The sequence below is a fragment of the Erinaceus europaeus genome, chromosome 3 (genome assembly GCF_950295315.1).
Source record: "Erinaceus europaeus chromosome 3, mEriEur2.1, whole genome shotgun sequence".
NCBI classification, from domain to species: Eukaryota; Metazoa; Chordata; class Mammalia; order Eulipotyphla; family Erinaceidae; genus Erinaceus; species Erinaceus europaeus.
Window position 1 is genome coordinate 9,941,008 of NC_080164.1, and position 19,410 is coordinate 9,960,417.

A 19,410-nucleotide genomic window follows, 5' to 3' on the forward strand; every position below is an offset into this window, starting at 1 on the left:
CAAAACCATCAGGCAGCGGCTCAGGGGCGGGGGCATTTGGAAGAGCTCCTTTTAGAGTAGAGTCAGCACATGCTTTGCCATGCCAAGGGGCTGGGCCGAGACACCTAGCAGCCCAAGCAAAGGCCCAGGAGACAGCCCTGGAGCTGCCCCTGTTGAGATGCCCTGGACAGACTCCTGCAACAGAGCAGCAACTGCGTCTTCACAGTTCCTGCGTGTTCCAGGCCTCAGCACTTCTAACGCCCAGGACCGAGCCTCTGCCGGCAGAGCCCACAGGGGAAGCTTCCCTGTGGCCCCCATGACTCAAGGATCTCCAGAAAGAAGAGTGGAGCTCCTGGACAGCACACCTGCCTTGGTCACATCGATTGAGGTTCCTGTCCTTCTTCTTAGCAGACCCCAGCCCCTGGGAGCAGTGAGCACCTTAGACTGAGGCCGACTCTGATCTAAGAAGCCCGCAGGACTGGGATCCCCCTTCTCTGTGGATCCTCCCAGGCCTGTGCCATTCCTGTGCAACAACTGCTAGTCTGGCCAGCCATGGCCCCTCAGCTCAGGAGTTTCCTCTGACTGCCTTTATTCTTCAATTCCACCTATAGGTGAGAACATTCGATATTGGTCTTTCTCTTTCTGGCTTGTCTCACTCAACTTGATAACCTCAAGTTCTGACCAAGATCTTGCAAGGAGACGGATGACCTCATCATTTTCAACAGCTCCATAAAAGCTCATTGTGTCTATGGACCACAACTTTCTTAGTCATATAAGCCAGCAGTAGACACATACTATATTCTATCGAACTGCGTCCTTCTCTTATATTCCCCCCCCCCCATTTTATTTAATTGTATAGGACAGACAGAAATTTAGAGGGAATGGGAACAGAGAAGGAGAGAGATAAGGAAAAAACCTACAGCTCTGCTTCACTACTGGTGAAGCTTCCCTCCTATAAGGGCTTAAACCCAGGTCCTTGCACATGGTACGTGTTTAAACGAGTGTGCTACTACTGACCCCTTGGGCAGTCTATTTCTAAACAAGCTGTCACCAGGCTGGAATAAAAGAACTCACGGGGCTAGACGGAGTACTTTAACTGTGAGATAATGACTAGCAGGCTTCTTAGACTTTCTTGGCTCCATTTTAATCAACTTTTCAAACGTATTTGCAAAGATTGTAAGGTAATTTCACAAACAAGTTCTGCCAGGTCTCTAACGACCATGTAAAAGTTCACTGTTATTTCACATATGATATTGCTACAAAAATCCTACACAAAATTTGGCAAATTAAGAAGTTATTGGACTCTGGTAGTGGGAATTATGTAGAATTGTAGCCCTCTTATCTTATGGTCTTGTCGACATTTTTAATTTATAAATAAATTTTACAAAAGATTAAAGATTATATACAAGTTTCTTCTTACTACGATGTTAGAATAATTCAATTACTAAAAGGCACCATAATGTGCTAATCAAGAGCTTCAAGTACCTCCCTCTAAGTCAGTCAGAAACTTGAACATGTGAAGATAAGCTGTGCTCTCTGAACAGCACACTGAGGATGATTTTCCCTAAATTAGTTAAAAATATATAAACTATGGTCTGGGAGATAGTTTATTACTAAATTCACATAGAAATTCAATTAAGAATATAAAACTGAAAATTTCAAAAAAAGGAAAAGCAGTAACAGCCATACTACCCTGTCAAATATTAAAACACCCAGTTCCAAGAAATGAAGCCTGCTACACTAACAAAGGAATTAGTACTTTTTTTTCCCCCCAAACTGAATTAAGAGAAGAAAGGACCTATCCAGACATAGAACACAAACTGGGAAATGGAAAGAGGTTTGAAGTACATGTGATTATTAGGACTTATTTGTCTTTGGCTGAAATAAAATGCAACAGAATACTAATTGAATTGGAAGAAAGCTACACATTTGAGCAAAGAGAACCAACTTAGTTCTATATCCATCACGCCAAACAAATTCTGATGTTGAGAAGAATCCCTCTTCTGCCCAGAAAGTAAATCAAGGTTAGCTCAAATCTGATAGGCACACGAACGTTTACACGTGTCTACGCATCCATTAAATTGCCACAAGACTCCACGAAATGGGACAGGAACCTCTGTACATTCTGCAGTCTCATATGAATCCTACATTTCAAACAAAACCAGAAAGCCAGATCTTGCATTCTAGCAGCAAAAGCTGTATAACTAAAAAAAAAAAAAACCTGACGCTGAAGACTGAAGATAGACTAAAAGAAGAAATGTTGTGGGACCTTCAATTTCCTAACGATATTTCGAAACAATGGCTCACTTCCAACTGGACAACAGGTAACATCTGAGTTTCCAAGTGGCTGCCTTCTCACTTTCAGACTGGAGGAGTAAATCTCACAGCTACCCGCTAACCGCTCTCCTCGAGCCACAAGGCCGCCCGCCATCACCAGAGACTGTTATCCCCCTAGTGCATCTTCACTGCTGCCAGGCAATCGACTGACCCGCAACCGACTGCTCTCCGACCCCAACCATGCGCCTCCACACATAATGAAGCAGCAGCTGGGGAGATGGATCAGAGATTGAGCACAGGCCCTGCAAGTGTGAGGTCCTGAGTTCAACAGCTGCCAAGAGTGACACTGAGGTCTCTTCTCAGATCCGTAACTTGTTTAAAGGGGGAATCCTGGAATACCATCAGTCAGCACAGGGAAAGCCAGGGGCTGTGTTACAGACTCACCTATGTGGGGCTGCTGGGCGGCGGCCAGAGCATACTGTTGCTGCTGGGCCGCGCTGAGCTGCTGGACCGTCAGAGCGTTCGTCCTCTGAAAGAGCTGTTGGGAAGACCGTTCGCACAAGGTTACTTGCCAAACATTTCAGTTGTTGGAAGGAGAAAGCTGAGGGTAGAACATCTATGACACATGACACTTTGGAATCACTCTAACACAAAGGAATTTTACTTTATAAACCAGTGAGCGTTCAAATCTCCTACTGTTCATCTCATGAACTTCCAGCTACGCTTGAGAGGGGTATTATTATTATTATTATTATTATTAGGGCATGCCTTACCTGCTGCTGGGAATTGTAGTCAAAAAGGCCTACAGTAGCTCCTGAAGAGTCCATTGGTACCTGATTACCAGGATAATCAAATTGTAAAGAATCCAGACCAACTTGTTCCATGGCATCCAGATTCTGAGTTTCAGGATTTGAAAATTCCTCAAGTGGTTTACTGACTGCAGGATTAGGAAGAGGCCCCAATCCTTCTGGGGGATTAGTATTGGGACCCAGGCGTTCAACTACTTCAGTTGGAGAGGCTTGACGACTTCCAGGAGTACGACTGTATCAAAAAATACAAAGGCATTATGAGGGGCCAGGTGGTGGCACACCAGGTTAAGTACCAAGGACCTGAGTTCAAGCCCCCGGTGTCTCCACTTGCAGGTCTGTAGGTGTCTCTCTCCCTTCCCCTTCACTCTCAATTTTCTCTCTCTTCAAGCTATTAAAAAATTTTTTTAAAAAAAGCTATGTTGTTAAAGGATTCTGAGCTCTCCGCTAACTTTTTAAATTTTTTTTCAATATTTATTTTTTGTTGCCCTTGTTTTTTATTGTTATTGTAGCTATTGTTGTTATTGATGTCATCGTTGGAGGACAGAGAGCAATGGAGAGAGGAGGGAGAAGACAGAGAGGGAGAGAAAGACAGACACCTGTAGACCTGCTTCAACACCTGTGAAGCGACTCTCCTGCAGGTAAGGAGCCAAGGGCTCGAACTGGGATCTTTACACCGGTCCTTGCGCTTCACGCCACATGCGCTTAACCTGCTGTACTACCGCCCGACTCCCTCAGCTAACTTTTAAAAGTCTAATATGTTCGTGTCTCCCTAGTGTAGAGCTACTATTAAGTATTAGCACAAGCTCACACACAGTGAGAATGATCACTGCCCCTAACCTAATCATGTTTGTTTTTAAAAGCTCAACAGGGGATAAGGAATGTAACAATGTAACGAGAATCAGTCAAACTCACTAAGTTAATACCCAGGCTATATCTACAAAAATTCGCATGCCATCTTAAATGGTTTGCAATTACTGATTCCATACAATTTCCCTCCATTTTATGACAATGGACAAAGGGAAACAAAATAAACCAAAACTGGAAAACTGTCCAAAACACAATCACGTCAATAGCAATACTAAGAGTCCCTGAAGACATAGGCTTTTCTTTTTTTCTTTTTTTGGTATTTATTTATTATTGGATAGAGATAGAAACTGAGAGGAGTTGGGGAGATAGAGAGGGAGAGGAAGACAGAGACACACCTGCAGCCCTGCTTCATCAATTGTGAAACTTTCCCCCTACAGGTGGGGACCAGGGGCTTGAACCTGGGACCTTGTGCTACAACTGTAATGCGTGCGCTTAACCTGGTACGCCGCCACCTAGGCCCCAGGCTTTTCTTTTTGACAAATTAAAACTTACTTAAAATCTTTGCAATCGGCATCCATTCCATTTGGCAAACCTCTGCCATTTATTTTAGAATCCTCATCATCTCCTTGTTGAAGGTCTCTATTTTGGTCCTCCTCGAATGGAGAAGCCTTGCCCTTCTGATCTCCTTTCTCAGATCCATCTGCTTCAGCATCTCTAGTGCCCTGAGGAGAAATCATTTGGTTCTAAGGATTTAGTTGAAACACACCCACCCACCCCTAAAACTATACTACAATGCTAGTAAGCAAGAAAGCACCCAATTTTGTTTTAGTTTCAGAAACAACTAACTTTTTCAAAGGCCAAAAACTGAGTACAAGCCAGTGATTTATATAACAAATGCCAAGGCAACCATAACTACAGTGGTGATGGAAAATCAGTAACATCACAGGCAAGACTACAATTCTACTTAAAGCGCAGTTGATTTTCTTTAGTAACTTTCAGATCAAGTGCAACTATGAAAAAGCAGGTTCTCTTACAAGGTGCAGTTTTAAAAACTGTCTGATTTCCGTTAACTTGGTTAGATACAAACATCCACACTGGATCTATAAAGTCAAATAATTTAAGAACTGACTAAGAGGTGAAAACAAAGAGTACTAGTAGTCATAAAATCTCCATTAGCCTTGCGAAAGGTCTACAGAAATAAAATGACTTACAGCTAACCAATCAGCAACAAGCAATTTTTAAAGGATTGCCTTTTTTTTTTTTTTATTAAACTCAAAATACTTACAAAAGTTCCCTTCCTAAATCGAGAATCCAATTTATCAGCAGGAGAAGAACTTAGTACATATTCGACCATGCTCACACCAAGGCCTCCACTTTCTGATCGCGGAGACAGTATTGCATTTACTTCACTGTTTCCATGAAAACCCTGTCCAGCTCTTCTCTGGACCATAATAGGCTGGGACATTGAATGGTCTGTTTGGAAGAAAGAAAACAGCTGTTGTACTATGAAGTTAAACAAATTGCTGTGTTAAAGAAAGATGCTAAGAAAAACGTCTTCTGTTGAGCACTAGTGTGTAAACATAAAAAGCTCTCCCTTTCGTTGGGACTCACTGGACTGGGCACACAATTTAAGAACACAGGTGGCAAGAAATTGGTAGAAAGTTAGGGGAATAACAGTCAAACCAGAAAGATTAGTGGGGACAAAAATAAGAACCTGAAAGCTTAGCTGCCTGTACACATCTGGTCCAAGTTTTTTTTTTTTTTGATGATTTCACAATTCACGTCAAAACTTTTAGAGACAAAGCCTAGAAGAATAAGAACAGGGAGTGGGATGGTAGCGCAGGGGGTTAAGCGCAAGGACCGGTGTAAGGATCCCGGTTTGAGCCCGTCGCTTCACAAGCAGTGAAGCAGGTCTGCAGGTGTCTCTCTTTCTCTCCCCTGTCTTTCCCTCCTCTCTCCATTTCTCTCTGTCCTCTCCAACAACAACATCAGTAACAACAGTAGTAATAACTACAGCAACAATAAAAAACAAGGGCAATAAAAGGGAAAATAAACAAATAAATATAGAAAAAAGAATAAAACAAACCCTTCCTTCTAAGTTAGCAGAACATATAGCTTTAACACAAATGACTTTGGAGAAAAAATAGCCTATCTCCAAATCTTAAATGCTTGGGAAAAACAGCAACAACCAAGTACTGGCCACAAATCATTTCCTCCTAACAACTGCTTGAAGTGCACGGCTGAGTCACCCCACGAGGCTCTGGGAGGCATCCTAACGGATCCCATGGATGGCAGAGCAGTACTTGGTGCCTTCCCTCTCTAAAAACTAAGCAGGAAAATAAGCAGTTGAGCAAGGACAGTGACTTAGCTGTATTACCCATGTGCAAGGAAGGGTTCATTCCCTAGTAATTATATACATATTCAGGTTCGAGCCCTCTCTTCATCCACAGGTATGAAGCTGCATGAGCAGTGAAGTACTGCAGGTGTGTCTCTTTGCCCTTTCAATTTCTCTCTGTGCTAACAAGTAAAATAGAGAGAGAGAAAAAAAAAAAAAAAAAGACAAGAAAAAAGTGGCTATTGGAATCAGTGGACTCCTCAAATAGGCACCAAGCCTATATGGTGAGATGGGGGAGGGGAGGAGAAAGAGGGGAAGGAGGGGAGAAAAGGGGAGAGGGAGGAAAGAAGGAAGGGGGAGGGCAGGAAGGGAAGAAGGAAAGGAAGGGGAAGGAGGGGAAGGGAAAGGAGAGGGGAGAAAAGAAAAGGGGGAGGAAGAGATGAGGAGAAGATAAGACTCTACTTAGAGATAATTTTTCAGGGGCTGGCCTGGAAAGAAAAAAAACGAAACAAAGTTTCTGCCTATTTCGTGGCAGAAACAAACAAACAAAGCACTGTTTAAGATCCAAAAACATGTGGCGACATTGTTTTTGACAAAATTATAAAACCAACAACCCATTAAACTACCTGTACCTGACTCATCTGTAAGCAGCAGGTACCACCATGCACAACGATGCCTGCTCCTTAAAGGGCTGAATTATCCTTGAGGCACTCAACTGTAAATTCACTAACTGATAAGTTTTAAATAATTACCTTCACTGGTCCATAGTAAAATAATAATAATAATAATAATAATAATAATAATAATAATAATAATAATAAATAAACCAGAACACTGCTCATCTCTGGCTTACAGTGGTGCTAGGGATTGAGTCTGGGACCACTGGTGCCTTAGGCATGGAAAGTCTTTTTACATAACCATATGCTACCTCCCCAACCCTAAAACATGTTTGTTTCAGTAAATTTAACCAAGAGAGTAGTTATCTTCATTTGTCACCAGCATTATTCCCATGATAAGCCGTGTTCAACCCACAACACTACCCCAATTCAGGATAAGATGGAAACAGAGAGAAGGGGCCTAGAGCTTCCCAGTCTTAACAGGAATCTCAAAGGAACTGACATGAAGGGTCAGGAGTTCAAGTGAGCGGGACAAAACAGCGGTGGCAAAGGTATTCCATTGAAGGACACCAGAACATCCAAAGGCCTGGAATAATCCAGAGAACATGCCAAAATTAACAGTGCCAGTAGGACAGTTCTAAGAACGAATAAAGTACAAAATAAAGGCCCCTACTGTCATGGACATAACTTTCCGTAAAAATGATAAGTTGCAAGGAGTCTGGCAGTAGTGCAGTGGGTTAAGCGCAGGAGGCGCAAAGCGCAAGGACCAGCATAAGGATCACGGCATAAGGATCCCGATTCGAGCCTCCAGCTCCCACCTGCAAGGGAGTCGCTTCACAGGCAGTGAAGCAGGTCTGCAGGTGTCTATCTCCCTCCCCCCCCCCCCCGTCTTCCCCTCTTCCTCTCTGTCCTATCCAACAACAATGACATCAGTAATAACTACAATAATAAAACAATAAGAACAAAAAAAGGGAATAAATAAATACATATAAAAGAATTTTTTAAAAAATGATAAGTTGCTTTGGGAAGAATTCAATAAATTTGCTTTGGGTTTAGCATTCAATAAATGTCCATTAAAACAATCACCCGGCGGGCAGGAAGCAGCGGGTAGTACACCCTGTGATCACACGAGCGCTGCGAGAGCACCACGGGCGCTTCCTGGGTGGCAGAATACCCTGAGTGTTGAGAGTATCAAGAGTGAAAAGATTGGGCCGGAGGGGCAGGGAGATAGCTCACCCAGTTAAACACACAACTTACCATCTGCGAGGCCCTGGGTTCTAGTCCTGGCACCACATGGGAGCATCACAGCACCGGGGAAGTTCCACAGATGGTGGAGCGGTGCTGTGGTGTCTCTCCTCTTTCTTTCTAAAATAAAAAATGAAGAAGATGGCCCAGGGTGATGGTGTCAAGCATGCATGAGGCCCTGGCATCACATTAAAAAATGGGGCTGGGTAAGCTGCCCACATGAGCGAAGCCCGTGATTCATCCCCTAGAACACTGCTAACGTTCACCTACTTCTGAGCTCACATCTACCAGTAAAGACAGACACACCGAAAATATCTACCTAACACTGAGCCCTCGCACTCACTCCTCAGGATCTTCGAGCAGCAGAGCCACATTTTCACGTCTGTCCTTTTCTCGGGGCTGGGTCGTGTCCAAATATGGTCCCCACACCTCTGACAGCTCTCAGCACTCCACTACAGAGGGTGCTAGGGCTGGCTGGAGTTGTTCCCCCTACACCAGTTGCCTGAAAGGGGAGGTCACGAGGAAGATGTACATGGCATGGGAGGGTCCCTGCTATGTCCCCTCAACCCTAACTCTGCAACAATCCCCCTGACTACGGAAGACCCCTCTGTACTTAAGTTAGAGGAGGTCTGTTCAAGAATGACCTTCACCTTGATGGCTTCCAGAGGTCACGTGACCACCATCAACCACACTCAGGCCACAGAGCCATCAGTAGAGAAACGCTAACCTGCCACCCTTGGGTAATCTGCGTGGGGTTCCTGACAAAAGTGGGACACCTCAAATCTGACGGGCATACAAGGACACGAGGTCGTCTTTGGTACATGCCACGGTAGGTGATAGCACACAGAGCCTGCCTGGTGCCCAAGGGGTGGGTGTCCTAGAGTTCCGGAGCAACTGAGTCTGTCCTGAGGTACAACTCAGTAAGGAAAGTTGAAAGCTACGTGCTAGGATCGCTTTGCCCTGTCTGTCAGTAAGGGCATAGCCGTGGCAGGCAGGGAGGCACAGGCTCAGCAAGGGCCACCGAACAGTCTCAGGTCCAAGTCTCCTTTGTGGCACTTGGCCCATGGGGGCAGTGACCAGAAAACCTATTTTACATACTTGCTGATGGTTCTTTATAGACTTCTCTCAATTTTTACTAATAGGAAATTCTTGGGGAGATAGCGTTAATGGTTATGCCTGAGGCTCCGATGTCCTGGGCTCAACCCCCAGCATGACCGATAAACTGGAGCCAAGCAGTGCTCTGGTTAAAACAAAAAGTAAAATATGATAATAAATAAATAAAATAACAGTCTAAATATACAGTTTGCCTTTTAATTTATAAAAAATAATTTATAATAATAATAAAAATAATTTATAATTAAAAAATTTATAATTGCCTTTTAATTTATAAAAAAAGGCTTTGTGCCCTACTGTGAATTTTGCTCCCTATGCCCCTTTCCCTTTTCCAATTACAGTATCTTCTTCTTCACTGCTTACGTATTCAAAATGTTTAACATTCTGGCCCCTTTCTGGGAGTTCTACCTTACTAAGCATTCCCATCATCTCTGGGTATGGTATGTCTGACATAAAGCTATGTTGTGCAGCAATGAGCTAAGTCATCTAAAACAATTTACAGAGGAAAAGTCCTATGGTTATTTAATGTGCCCTCTACTTCTGTGAAAACACAGAACTTTATGGTACGTTAATTTTAAATAAAACTTTACTTCAACTATTATCATCACAAACATTTCAGACTCCTGAGTATAGCATCAATTGAGATGTAAACAATGTTTTATGAAATCACAATTTCCTCCCAGTATTGTTCGGAAGTAAATTTTAAAAAAACCTCCACGATCAGGTTCTTGCGTTACACAAACACCCCCGATAACTTACGAGAAGCTCCCCATGCAGTCTCTCTCCATTCGTCATCCCCAAGAAATATGCCTTTTTGTCCATCTTTTGTTGAATCATCAGGTTCCCAAAACTTTTTGGTAGGCAAAAGCTATTTGGGGGTGAAAAAAAAAAGAATGTTATTCTAATTACAAATAATACACAGGAGGTGCAAACTTACCACTGATACATATGTACAAGTATTTCAATGCTAACAAAAAATTCAGAATGAACCATAAAAAATAACTCCTCACTTGAGTTTTTGAGTACTGAGTCTAACAGCCCTAAAGCTGAACATTAATTAGTATACACTTCAGATTTTCTACATTTCACAAAAGTTTCATGTCAAGTGATTGCATCTATACGTTCTTTTTTCTAAAGACTCACTGAATTTCTTACTTCATACAACATAAAAGCATCTTTCTAGGTGATTAAATTTTTCTTTACTTCCAGATGCTACCATGGTCACTTCTTAACCTACATCGCACTTAACAGATTATTTCCATTCTTACGTCAGTTTCAGTTATTCAACAGAAGTCAACTCTATTCTCGACAGGAAGAATAAACTCATCCTATGTTCTGAGTGTTTCCTATGTTCTGAGTGTTAACAGTCTACTCAGTCCAAATCATATAGGCATGGTGAGCAGAAGAGACACACAAAAATGACCCTCAAATACTTCTGAGATAACAGTTTAAAAGTTCTGTCCCCTACTCTACACAGTGCCGCCTCACACAGCAAGTAAAAACTGTGTTGATACAACTATCCCCTAATTACTTAAGATGTACATTTGGATAGCTCCTAAATTATCCGTCCATACTTCACCTCTTCACCTTGTCTGACATTCAGAGGTGAAGACAGGTCATGCTTGTTGATTGAAAAGAAACGCTAGCTTTCTAAGATGTGCCTCTGGCGTGTGAAGTAAGCAGAGAGAGAAACCCATTCTCCTTAGGGTGCCAGGCTGAGGTGCCCAGTCTTTGAGGGTCCGGAACCACACCTGCAGTACTTTTCTTACTATACTTATCTGACTCAACTACCAGCATTTATTTTCTCATGGGCACAGTGATCTTATCTTCAGAGTTCACAGAGACTATAATAAAAAGTAGCTTAGCAACTTGGAATGGATCTGAGATAAGATCCTATGTAGAGATGGCGAATGTGATGAAGATGAAGGATGAAGACGGTAAGTCAGGAGCCAAAACACAGAAGGTGTGCAGGGAATGACGAGGAGGAAGACGTGGAAAGGTCAAGCCATATCATCTTGATGCCATGCTAGAGAAACTGCATATCACAACGAAGCAAAGGGGTATCATGGAAGGTTGGCAACAAGACACTTTAGAAAACAATTCAGGCTCCAAATTTTAAGAATAATGGACAGTCTAGCCTGAAGGCAAGGAGATCAGTTCAAGAAAATTACCAGGTCAGGATAACAAGAATGGAAACAATACTGGCAGAAAGAAATGAGACAATAAAATGGATCTGTGAGATATTTAGGAGAGTTAGCCTACAAATGGGGGTGGGGGAGAGGGTTAAAAAAAGAATAAAACTTTAACAAACTGATTTTCTAGGGCAGTATTAATTACAGAACCTCTGTGAGGAGACAATTTCAGAGGAAAACAGTTTAGTCATTAATAGCAATAAAAAAGAGATTTGCCCCTGGAGACTTTTTACGGGAGTAGAAATAGAAAAAAGAAAAAAAAAAAAAAAAAGCAAATTACAGAAAACAAGAGCCAGGAGTTTCTTGACAATCTGTAAAATGTATTATCTGGCCAACACTATGTCCTCACAGTTCCCTAACACACAGCGATTCTACACTAAAACCATGCCGCTTTGTGCACCCAGTGCACTACTAACCATCTCCTCTTCTGTTTAATGAACAGAGATCAGCGGATAAATATGCAAATCCATCCCAACTGTGCAGATTTCATTAGCCCTTTCTTTCAGGCTTTCCTAGCGTGGGAATCGCCATCTCCAAGTCAGTCAGTCAACAGCACTGCCACCTCAAAACAAAGAATAAAAATCTGGCTGAAGTTCCTTTTAAGTGCACTTGCTACACTTCAGATCTTTCTGATACAAATCATCAAACCAACTATGTTAATAGTCCTAAGAACTATAAAGCTTCATAGACAAATGCCTACATTATGCTTTAAATGAAGGCATTCTATTTTATCTAAGCTGGAATGCTTTCTGCTAACAAGGAGGAGGGGCTGTTAAAAACCATGACTGATGAAGGAGGCTCCTAAGAGGTAGGCCTAGATGCAAGGACTAAGTATTCATTCACTAGGGTCAGGGAAGTAGCTGGCAGGGCGCACATCTTAGATGCCCCAGGCTCTCCGTCAGACCCATAATGCACCGAGGACCGGGGCGCTGGCTCTGCTGTCTCCCCCTCGCACATGAAAACTATTTCATATGAAATAATTACGCCGAAAATAAGAGGTAATTCCCTAGCACCCCAGAATGGTGTTTCTCAAACTTGTAATCATTTCTGTTAGGACAACAGTGTACACACTTCCCACCATTCCCTCCCTAACGTCCCTAGGTATCGCCAGCAAGCACAACTTGGTGATTTTGGTGCCAATGGAAAGCAGGAGCTTAGGGTAGCACCTGCCACACAGAAAGACACATCAACCGTAGCTGCCTTCACACCGAAGGTACAAATAAATACATCATTGTCATCAGATTTAAGTAGTAACTTGCCAGCAGGGTCTAACTGGCTAGCTGTTCCTAACTGCTTCTAGTCAACATTTCTGTAGCTGTCCTAAAGTCAATCTGAGTATGTTACAGGGATCACGAAACCACTACTGTCTGTAAGGAACAGCTGCTTAATAATCACATCTTGTATAAGGAACCAGAGCCAGAACTTAAGTAAACTGTCCGAAGTTACATATAAATCAAGCTAGTAATTGGCACTAGCACTAGGGTAACTGAACGCTGTTTAATTCCAGGCACAAACAAAAATATAGTCTGTAACTCAGAATTTATCAGTATTTCTGAAACAGAATTTGTCAGTATTTCTGAAAATGTCAAGATTGGGCTTGAACTAGAGCTGATGAAAAAAGCAAGAATAGTATCACAGCAGAATAACGTGGGTACTCATCAGAATGAATCAAGTCTGAGAGAACTGTTGAGACAGGGATTACACTGACACAACTTAGTAATTATCTAAGCCCTATTTCAAATAGCCAGTTTCCACTCCAGTCACCCCCTAGCCGCTCAGATCAAAACCAGAGAATCTGAGAGAGATCTGTGCCTGACCAAAATGTTCACACTTTACTGTCTTCAACTTAACTCAAGGCATGCTGACAGACCTGAGCAAACAAGTCTCCTTAATCCACTTTTCACTTCACAGCTACCTGAGATCCTGATACATATTTTCCTAATAAATAGTCTATATTTAAGAAACTATTCTCAAACCACACACACACACACACACACGCACACACACATACACACACACACACACACACACACACACACACACACACACACACCTGCAGAGAGCCATGGAATCATACATACAAAGTCCAGGTGGTATAAAGAAGATTTCATCACTAAGAAATGGGAGTGGCTGGGGGGTGGCTCAGCAGGGAGGCGCTGGACTTGCATGTGTGGGCTGGCCGACCCGACTCCCACATGATGCCAGAAAGCTAGTCTGGTCTACCTTCCGCTCCATAAGCAATCTTTTATAAAGGGGAAAAAAAAAAGAGAGAAAGAGGGGGGAAAGTAATATTTATTTCCCCAAAACAAAACCCATCAGCACACTGATTAAAACTCTGGGTTCCTTAGAGGATTTTGTGCAGGTGCCTTCCACTCCCTGAGAAAGCAAACCGACACACAAACAGCACAGGGAGGATGAAGTACTGGCCTGAAAGCATGAGGTTCTGAGTTTGGTGACTGGCACCACACGTGCCAGAGTGATGTTTGGGTTTTTTACCCCCTCTCACAAATAAATAAAACACTATACTAATGAAGTCGAATTCAACCCAGAACTTTTCTCCTTTTAAGTCATAACATAATGCAAATTGTTAAATCTTCGACAACAGCAATCAGGGGAAAAATGGAAAGGATGGATTATGAATGGAAGAATACTAATCTGTTTCTAGATCTGGATGAGAATTTCCTATCTTCCTAGTTGTAAAATAAAAATGTGTTTCTAGTGATGGGTCTGTAAAACTATCATGGTCCACTACACTTGAAAACAGTCCTCTCTATAAACACAATGCTTTATACATCACACTTTCAGAACTTAAGACGTAATCACAGAAACTAGTGTTTAGATAGGGCAATCCATTACAAAAGGACATTGCATTAAAAAATAAACAAGCAATTTTAGAAATCTCGAGACTCAGAAATTCAAGACTGCTTAATTAAACAAAGTGAATTCTGGGATTTAAAAAAAAAATCAAGCCAAACAAACAAACAAACAAAAAAAAAAATCTCACCTGTCAGGAAGGGAGAAGACTGGTAAGAGAGAGACAGGCAAAGAAGGAAATCCCTGAAGGTTCCCTGCAGCCTGTGAGATGAGGAAAGATAGAAAGGCTTGTGGGAGAGAGAATCTGCAGTCAGAAACCTGAGGAGGTTTCCCGGCGGCCTCTCAGAGTTAACAGTGTTAGTTGGTAAAATGTCAAGAAATAATGACTTAACAATTTATAAAAACACCTATAGCAGGGGAAGGTCATGAATGTACTGTGACCCACCATAAAACTGAACTAGATGCTAGCCACCTTTATCCTATGTCTGACATCTTCGTTAAAAGAAAAAAAAAAAAAAAAGAAAAAAAACCCCACTAAGTTAAAGCTTCGTTCACTCAACCCAGCTTCTCTCCCAAAAATACCTCAATGATCCCATTCTCTACCTACCCTCAAATAACTATACTCTTTAAACTACCGTCTCTGACGCTGACACTTTTTTTTTAACTGCAAAGATGTCTTTGGAATTATCAAATACTGTTTCAAAACGGAAGGGAAGAAAGTGATTTTAATGACTCAAAAAAAAGTTTGTCACTAGCCTGAAACAATACACAAACTTTTAAGCTATGCTATTCTATTTCTAAAGACCAAAGGAAACAAGTGGCGGGTGTGTGTGGAGGGGGGGGGGGAAATCAGAAGCTCTTTTCAAATGACTTTATTTACCCATGGTGTTAAGAATAGCTCAAACAGCACTGAGATGCAGTAAAATTGTATTTTTTTTAAAAACAAAACTGTATTCCCTCTCTCAAATTTTCAAAGGGCCCATTATTTTTCCCTTACGCACTGGACTAACACGTTTACTTTGGTAATACTTAAGCTTAAGCACCTTAACTCACCCTTAAATCAGTCCTCTGAAAATGACAAACTCTTTGGAAAACGCTGTTCTGGAGAAGGGGAGGGTTAGCTAGCTGCAGGGTGCCCTCTTGTGGCCCAGAGGAGTGACTGGACTCTTTTTCTGCATCTGAAGAGCACAGCATTGGATCGAGTGAGTCTCATGAAGGTCTCTAATCTACTGAAGTAAAATAATCTCCAGGAGCAAGCAGTTAATTACACAGTTTTAGGTCTGTTCACTGTTCATTTCTATTATCAAAGTCCATACTATGTTAGTATTGTAGAATTGACAAAATAAAAATATGACCACAAGGGTTTTCATAATCAATTAAAAAAAAATCTCTAAATATTCATCAGGTATATGGAAAACTAGTTTGATGCTTTCAATTATGTCCTGGCAAGCTTACGGGGTGCCCCAGTGAAAATCAGATTAGCAGGGCCGATGAACAAATTTACCCAATACTTTAGAGTGTACACTGTGTGCTAGTCATTCAAAGCTAACAATCTACAGAGAAGACTAATAAAACAAACTGTAACCCATAACATAATAAAAGTGTGTATAAAGATCTGTGACAAGTCAGATGAGGAAGTAATTTAATTCCACTGCCGGTTGTAATGGGACAACAGGGAAAGAGTCTTTCAGTAGATTGCAGAGAATTAGAAGTTTATTAAGCAAACAGTAAACAAGGAGAAATTTTTGGAAGAGAGATTAGTGAACAATTAAGTGTGGCTGAAGCAAACAGCAAACACATATACAACAGAGGACAAGGATAAAGGAAGCGAGAGCTCTTTCCTGATCTACGGGACTATGGCTTATTACCAATATTAAGGCATTAGCTAACTCAGTCAAACAACTAGACATAAATAATAGTTGAGCTCAACATCAAAAAAAGTTAAAAATAAATAAACTGAACATCCCACCTATAACACTGCATTTATCTGACAGTTTAAAAATGCCACATCGTTTGGAAAGCGATTTTCAAGACAATTTGCAATTAGAGATAAGAATGAAGCTGTACACTCCAGGACTTAAATATTTACCTCTCCCATTCCCCGAGATTCTAATGCAAGAGCTTGAAAATCATGATTCATTTCATCCACAGATCAAACCTGTTGAATAACAAACAACAATTAGTACAAAGCACAAAGATGGTATTTAGACTACAGTTCTGGACAAGTAGCCCCAACGGTCTCACCGTCCTCTCGGGAATTTAAGAAACAGCAGTAGCCATCCAGTATTTTTTTAGAAAACCAAACCTGGTAAACCACTTTAAAGTGTGCCTCAAAGCTAGCTATGTATAAAAGCTAGCTCAAAACCACCACCACCACCACCACCACCACCACCACCACCACCACCACCACCACCACCCCACCACCACCACCAAACTCTGGCCAGACCAGGGGCAGGGGAGGACACTGAAGTGCACGTGGAGAATTCACACAGGTGAGTCAACAGAGCTGCTGGAAAATGAGGAGGGAAGTCACAGAAGGGAGCAAACTAAATGGTGTACATAGATTCTTTTCACTTTGGGTTGAGGAAGCAGTACACTAGTTGTGCAAAAAAAAAAAAAAAAAAGACTCATGCCTGAGGCAGCAAAGGTCCTCAGGTTTAATCCCCAGCACCACCATAAACCACAGCTGAACATGTTGTGCTCTGGAATAAAACAAAACAAAAATTCATTTCACTTTTAGACGACAATCCTTTAGACACATAAATTGTGTGCTCGAGGTCCCAGAATGACAGCAACAAACATCTAAACAAAAACAAAACAAAAAAACATTTCACTGGAGATAAAAATACAGAGCCAGTGACTATGGAGACACGCTATCATCAGAGCTCCAGTTTGAATAAAGCCGCCTAATGGACGGCACCAAGAGGCCTAGCATGCATGTAACTACAGTCGTGGCAGAAAACAAGCTGAGAAAGTAATCTAGACAAACAGGAGATCCCCTCCCCGCCCCCCATTAATGAAGACAAAATCTACAGAGTCAAAACATTCAGTAAACACAACCAAGACAAATGAGAGAAACCCCCCTAGCTACATAGATCATAATAAAATGTTAGCACCCGGAGACTAGGGGGCCAGGTGGTGACACACTCGTGTGAGAGCACATGTCGCCATGTGCAAGGGCCCAGGCTCAAGCTCCTGCTCCCCACCTGCAAGGGAAAACTTCATGAGTGTGAAGCAAGGCTGCAGGTGTCTCTCCACCCCCATCCCCCTGCATGTTCCCTTTCCCCCTCAATCTCTGTCTCTACCCAATAAAAAAATAATTAAAAACCAACAAAACAAAGACTAAGTGGTCTGGGGGATGGCTCAGTAGATAAATCACTGAACTCTCAAGCATGAGGTCCTGACTTCAAGCCCCAGCAGCACATGTACCAGGGTGACAATCTGGTTCTTTCTCTCCTCCTATCTTTTTCATTAATAAACAAAATCTTAAAAAAAAAAAAAAAAAAAAAAAGGCACGGAGTCGGGCGGTAGCACAGTGGGTTAGCACAGGTGGCACAAAGCGCAAAGACCGGCATACGGATCCCGGTTCGAGCCCCTGGATCCCCACCTGCAGGGGAGTCACTTCACAGGCGGTGAAGCAGGTCTGCAAGTGTCTATCTTCTCTCTCCCTCTGTCTTCCCCTCCTCTCTCCATTTCTCTCTGTCCTATCCAACAACAATGACATCAACAACAACAATAACTAAAACAATAAAACAAGGACAACAAAAGGGAGTAAACAAATAAACATTTAAAACAAAAAGCAAAGACTAAGGGAAAATCCTCAAAACAGAACAAGGCAACACATTACTGATATTTCAGTAGAAACACTGGAGGGGCAGAGACAGCACAGTATAAAGCATCAGACTTAAAAATGCTCAAAGAAGAACAAAAGTCAGGCTAGAATTTTTTTTACCTGTCAGAATAACCTGTCAAGAGGAAAAGCTTAAGTTGGAGAGGTGGCTCAGAGGTAAGGAGAACAGGCATGGACCACATATCTAGCAGCAGTGACCCGATCTTTATCTTACAAATCTTTTTAGAAAGAATAAACACTACCACAATCACCATTATTACTCAACATAGGCCTTGAGGTTCTCGCTACTGCAATCAGAGAAGAAAGGGACATCAAAGGAATACAGATTAGAAAGGAAGAAATTAAACTATCACCATTTGCTGATGACATGGTAATATACCTACTAGAGAACCCCAAAGACTCCACCACCACCCTCCCCAAAAAAAGCCTACTGGGAGTAATAAATAAGCGGGAAGAAACAAAACCACATACACGCACATCTGTGGCAGGTCTGTTCACAAACAAGGAGCCAGAGGAATGAGAAATAAAAGACTCAATCCCAAAAGATCAAATACCTTGGGACGAATCTCAAGGAGGTGAAGGACCTCTACCCTATAAACTACAGGAGATTTTTAGAAGAAATAAAGAAGGACACACAGAAACGGAGGAACATTCCTTGCTACTGGCCTGGAAGAATGAACGTTACTAAAACGGCCGTTCTACCAAAAGCAATCTTCAATTTCAGTGCAATCTCTGTCAAGATCCCAGTGCCTTTTAAAAAGGAATTGAACTAGCTCAAAAATTTGTGTGGTGATCACAAAAAAACTCCAATTGCCAAAGCACTTGAGAGAAATAAGGGGAGAAATGGAGGTAGCATACTCCCAACACCAGCTTATACTACAAAGCGACAGTAGTTAAACTAAACCAGCTTAGTAGTGGGATTAAAAAAAAAAAAATGGATATAAGCATCAATGAAACAGAATCAAGAGCCTAGAAAATGACAAGGGGGCCAAAACTATCCAATGGGGTAAAGACGGTGCTGGGAAAACTGGACAGCCACGTGCAGAAAAGTGAAACCAAACCACCACCTAACACCATACACCAAGGTCAAATCAAAATGGATCAGAGACCTGGATACTAGACCACACACTCAAAGATTTATCTGGAGACTCCAACCCCACAGGCATGGGAAATGAAAACAAGAGCAAATAAATGGGACTACATGGAGCTAAAGCTCATTCAAAACAAACTATATAAGAATAACCAGGTAAACCGTAAATGGGAGAAGATATTTACACATCACACATCCAACGAGCAACTGTTTGCCAATCACCTATAGACTGTGGGTTCCCGGTGGTAGCACATCTGGTTAAGCACACGTTTCACCCTGCAT

At 42.0% G+C, this 19,410-nt stretch overlaps 1 protein-coding gene across 30 annotated transcripts in view; it reads right to left on the reverse strand.

Annotated features, from left to right (window-relative positions):
- PUM2 (pumilio RNA binding family member 2) overlaps positions 1-19,410 on the reverse strand; it is a 74,648-nt gene that overhangs the window by 40,874 nt on the left and 14,364 nt on the right. For 14 of the 30 annotated variants that reach the window (XM_060186605.1, XM_060186606.1, XM_060186619.1 and 11 more), the window contains exons 2-8: positions 16,278-16,346; positions 9,942-10,050; positions 8,082-8,189; positions 5,158-5,345; positions 4,425-4,594; positions 3,030-3,297; positions 2,701-2,794 (exon numbers count right to left, since the gene is read on the reverse strand). In XM_060186605.1, the coding sequence (XP_060042588.1) occupies positions 2,701-2,794; positions 3,030-3,297; positions 4,425-4,594; positions 5,158-5,345; positions 8,082-8,189; positions 9,942-10,050; positions 16,278-16,328 (988 nt within the window). In that variant the 5' untranslated portion in view covers positions 16,329-16,346. Of the gene's footprint in view, positions 1-2,700; positions 2,795-3,029; positions 3,298-4,424; positions 4,595-5,157; positions 5,346-8,081; positions 8,190-9,941; positions 10,051-14,378; positions 14,450-15,241; positions 15,367-16,277; positions 16,347-19,410 lie in introns of all 30 variants that reach the window. The other 16 variants (XM_060186633.1, XM_060186617.1, XM_060186632.1 and 13 more) reach the window with 5 other exon arrangements.